This window comes from Gorilla gorilla, chromosome 7 (genome assembly GCF_029281585.2).
Source record: "Gorilla gorilla gorilla isolate KB3781 chromosome 7, NHGRI_mGorGor1-v2.1_pri, whole genome shotgun sequence".
Taxonomy (NCBI): domain Eukaryota; kingdom Metazoa; phylum Chordata; class Mammalia; order Primates; family Hominidae; genus Gorilla; species Gorilla gorilla.
The window spans coordinates 148609116-148613463 of record NC_073231.2 but is presented as its reverse complement, the minus strand read 5'-3'; the positions used below and the strand labels follow the sequence as shown (position 1 = coordinate 148613463).

The following is a 4348-nucleotide window of genomic DNA, read 5'->3' as shown; positions in this document are numbered from 1 at the left end:
CACCCATCCACCCATACATCCTCCACCCATTTCCCATCCATCCCCCATCCATCCACCCATCCATCCATCTATCCATCCCATATTCATCCCCCACTCATCCATCCACCCATCCATCCACCCATCCTCCACTCATCCCCCACCCATCCACCCATACATCCTCCACCCATTTCCCATCCATCCCCCATCTATCCACCCATCCATCCATCTATCCATCCCATATTCATCCCCCACTCATCCATCCACCCATCCATCCACCCATCCTCCACTCATCCCCCACCCATCCACCCATATATCCTTCACCCATTTCCCATTCACCCCCCATACATCCATCCATCCAATCCATCCCCCATCCATTCCATATTCATCCCCCACTCATCCATCTACCCATCCATCCATCTATCCATCCATCCCCCACCCATCCTCTATTCATCCTCTACCCATCCACCCATACATCCTCCACCCATTTCCTATCCATCCCCCATCCATCACCCATCCATCCATCTATCCACCTACCCATCCAGCCATCTATCCATCCCCCACTCATCCTCCACTCATCCCCCACCCATCCACCCATACATCCTCCACCGATTCCCCATCCATCCCTCATCCATTCCATATTCATCCCCCACTCATCCATCCACCCATCCATCCCCCACCTATCCTTCATTCATCCCTGACTCATCCACCCATACATCCTCCACCCATTTCCCATCCATCTCCCACCATCCACCCATCCATCCCATATTAATCCCCCACTCATCAGCTACCCATCCATCCACCCATCCATCCATCCACCCATCCATCCCCAACCCATCCTCCATTCATCCCCCACCCATCCACCCATCCATCCTCCACCCATTTCCCATCCATCCCCCATCCATCCAACCATCCATCCCCCATCCATCCCATATTCATCCCCCACTCATCCATCTACCCATCCATCCACCCATCCATCCATCCACCCATCCATCCATCCATCCACCTATCCATCCATCCCCCACCCATCCTCCATTCATCCCCAACTTATCCACCCATACATCCTTCACCCATTTCCTATCCATCTCTCACCATCCATCCATCCATCCCATATTCATTCCCCACTAATCCATCTACCCATCCATCCACCCATCCACTCATGCATCCACCCATCCATCCCCCATTCATTCACCCATCCATCCCCCACCCATCTATCCATCCATCCCCTATCCATCGCCTATTCATCCCCCATTCATCCATCCCCTATCCATCCATCCATCAACTCATCCATCTATACAACCACCCATTAGGACATCACAGGACAGAGAAACCAGAGAGGCTGGTATACCTGGAAGGACTGTGGAGAGGGGCACCTTAGTGGGCCTCACAGCATGGGGAAGATGTGGGACATCAGATGGGAGACCAGGCAATGTGGTCATTGAGTGGTATGGCATAGGCAGGCATGCGTGTGGAACAGGGTGTCGTGGGGGGCACGCAGTAAAGAGCAGACAACACAGTCAGGCCAGGAGGCTGGAGGGTGAGCAGAACCTTATTGTCAGGCACCTAAAACCAAGAAACTCAGGTTTGGTCTAAAGGCCATTAGTGGGAAGGGGCTGGCAGTGATGAGGGGCCACTCCTGGGCCCAACCTTGTCAGCCTGAGAGTGGTCTAGCTGGCCCATGCTACCCTCACCTGACACCTGCTTCCTACCTCTGGTTTCTACTTTGCAGGTGTGTATCAGGTGTACACAGACCAGGTAGAGGTCTGTAGAGAGGGCTGCAGGCCAGGCTGCAGGGAGGGGGTGCCAGGCGGAGCTAGACCAACAAGGGCGGAGGCTACACTGAACCTGGGTCTTAAGGGTCCCCCAGGCTGGGGCTGGGTGGCCTATGTGAACCCCAGAGGCACAGCCAGGACATGGGGGCTCATCAGAGGGGCAGTGTGAGCTCAGCGGGAAAGGCCTTCTCTGTCAGAGCTGTCCCAGGACCACTGGACATGGCTGAGGAACAGTGAGTTCCCCAGTGTTGGATGTGTGCAAGCAGAGGCCTGGCCATCGTCCTCAGGCAGAGCTCCCAGATCCAGCTCCCTGCCCGTCTGCCATGTTCCTGCCAGCTGCCTCCCCACTGGGCCCTTTACCACCTTCCTGACTCACACGGCCGGTTCTGCCACCGCCCAGAAGCCGGTGCCCAAGGGGCTGGGTATAAATCCTTGATGTGAGGCTGGCTACCTCTCATCACTTCTGAGCACGGAGCAATGGCCTCTCGCTGGGCTGTGCAGCTGCTGCTCGTGGCAGCCTGGAGCATGGGCTGTGGTGAGTGGGCCGCAGGCTGGTGGGGACCCTGCCTCTGAGCTTGTCTGCCCACCTCCTAGGGGGATGGGGCTGTTGGGGGTGCTTTGTGGCTGAGAGCCTCCTTAGGCCCCCATGAGGCTCACCCGCCTCATTCTCAGTGAGGCTCCTGGGTCCCAGAGCCCAGCTTCACCCTGGGACAGGGGTCACGGCTCCACTCTGCAGGAAGGGAGACTGAGGCTTGGTGGAGGCATGCAGCATTCAAGTCTGTGGCTCAGCTCAGTTAGAGAAAGCTGCCAGAGAGGCCCCTTGAAGGGCTCCCTGGGGCCTTGAAAGATGTCAGTGAGACTCCTTCAGCCCCTGCCTCCTGGTTCCAGGATGAGGCCACCGAGGTCAGGTGATGAGGTTCTGCCCCCATCCCTCACCCAGGTGAGGCCCTCAAGTGCTACACCTGCAAGGAGCCCATGACCAGTGCTTCCTGCAGGACCATTACCCGCTGCAAGCCAGAGGACACAGCCTGCATGACCACGCTGGTGACGGTGGAGGCAGGTGAGGCCAGGCCCCACGGCTGCCCTGGGTGCACTAGAGTCAGGGCCACCTCCCCCAAGTGCCTCCCTCCTTTGCTGGTGCTCCTCCCGGCCCAAAAGGCAGCAGGTGGGATGGGCAGAACAGGCTGCCACACCTTGGCAGGGGTGCCTTCCACACCTTGGCAGGGGTGCCTTCCACGAGGGTGGCACAGCCCCCTCAGAGACCCAGTCCTGGGGCACCAGGCGCTGGAGGTGGGTGGGGCTTAATGGCCGGGGTACCCTGGGGGGCTCAAACCCCAGCTCTGACACAGACCCACTGGGTGGCCACAGCCTCTGGGCTCGGGCTCCCATCTCAGCGCGGTACTTCAGAGGTCTGAAAAGGCCTTAATAATTCATGAACAGGTCACAGTCAGAGGAGGGCTGGGCCCCGGGTGGCTTCACAGATGTGGACTATTGGGAACAGGGATCACAGGGAGGGTGAGGTCAGGCGACGGCGGTCGGGAGCAGTGCAGCAGCAGGCAGGCGCTGCAGGGGAGTGCGGGTTCTGACACTGGCCCACCCTGCAGAGTTCCCCTTCAACCAGAGCCCCGTGGTGACCCGCTCCTGCTCCAGCTCCTGTGTGGCCACCGACCCCGACAGTATCGGGGCCGCCCACCTGATCTTCTGCTGCTTCCGAGACCTCTGCAACTCGGAACTCTGAACCCAGGGCGGCAGGGTGGAAGGTGCTCCTCAGGCACCTCCTATCTGACGGGGCCTGGCTCCACCTGTGATCACCTCCCCCTGCTTCCTGCTGCTGTGGCACAGCTCACTCATGGGGTCTGAGGGGAGAGAAGCACACCAGGGGCGCCCTCTGCCTTCCATACCCCACACTTATAAAACATAACTAAGCCAAGAGTGGACATGACTTTTGTCCTTCCTGGGCACTGACACCCTGCAGAACTGGCCTTCAGGAGAGCCAGGCTGAAGGACAGCACATTCTAGGCACCTGCTCCTCCCTCTCACCCAGAGCCTCTGTGACCCATTTCACAGATAGGAAAACAGAGACTTAGGGGGAGAAATGCCTCCTGGGCCCCTTTCCTGATGCAAACTAGCCTGGCATCTCAGACCAGGACCTGTACCCTAGCCCAGGGAACATCTCCTCCCGCTAAGAATCTCCCCTGTAAACCCTGGAGACATCACTCCCACCCTAGAGTGGAAAGGAAGCTCAGAGTTGGAATCCACTTTCCTCCAAGGGTGGATACATCTGGCTCTGCCTGCCCAGCCCAAGGGGTCTTCCTGGGTGTGTGCACCTGGGCCTGCTGGTACCACACAGCTCCACGGTTTCAGTCACCTCCTCTGACAACTGCCCACTGTCCCCTTGGGACAGCTGAGATTAGCGGAGGAGCCCCGGGTTCTCAGGACCCAGGAGACCTGACTTCCAGGCTCGCTTCCCCCTCTTCCTGGCCCTGGCTGTCCCATCACAGTCACAGTGCTCTGTGCCACTGTCACCCCTGTCGGCAGGTGGGCAGAGCCAACGGGGAGCACGGGCTGCTGTGGGCCTGAGCCACCCCTGGACACTGCCC

General features: G+C 58.9%; 1 protein-coding gene across 1 annotated transcript; it reads left to right on the top strand.

Moving 5' to 3' along the window:
- The first annotated feature begins 2204 nt into the window (after window positions 1-2204).
- On the top strand, window positions 2205-3680 carry SLURP1 (secreted LY6/PLAUR domain containing 1). Its single transcript, XM_004047593.4, has 3 exons — window positions 2205-2283; window positions 2689-2808; window positions 3353-3680. The coding sequence occupies exons 1-3, from the start codon at window positions 2226-2228 to the stop codon at window positions 3484-3486; spliced, it is 312 nt and encodes a 103-aa protein (XP_004047641.1). The 5' UTR covers window positions 2205-2225; the 3' UTR covers window positions 3487-3680.
- Window positions 3681-4348: the final 668 nt, after the last annotated feature.

Bases quoted from the DNA above. Each gene is read 5' to 3' on its own strand.
- SLURP1 (XM_004047593.4), top strand. From the start codon at position 2,226: ATGGCCTCTCGCTGGGCTGTGCAGCTGCTGCTCGTGGCAGCCTGGAGC. The intron at 2,284-2,688 runs GTGAGTGGGCCG...TCCCTCACCCAG, and splicing joins AGCCTGGAGCATGGGCTGTG to GTGAGGCCCTCAAGTGCTAC. The intron at 2,809-3,352 runs GTGAGGCCAGGC...CCCACCCTGCAG, and splicing joins GCTGGTGACGGTGGAGGCAG to AGTTCCCCTTCAACCAGAGC.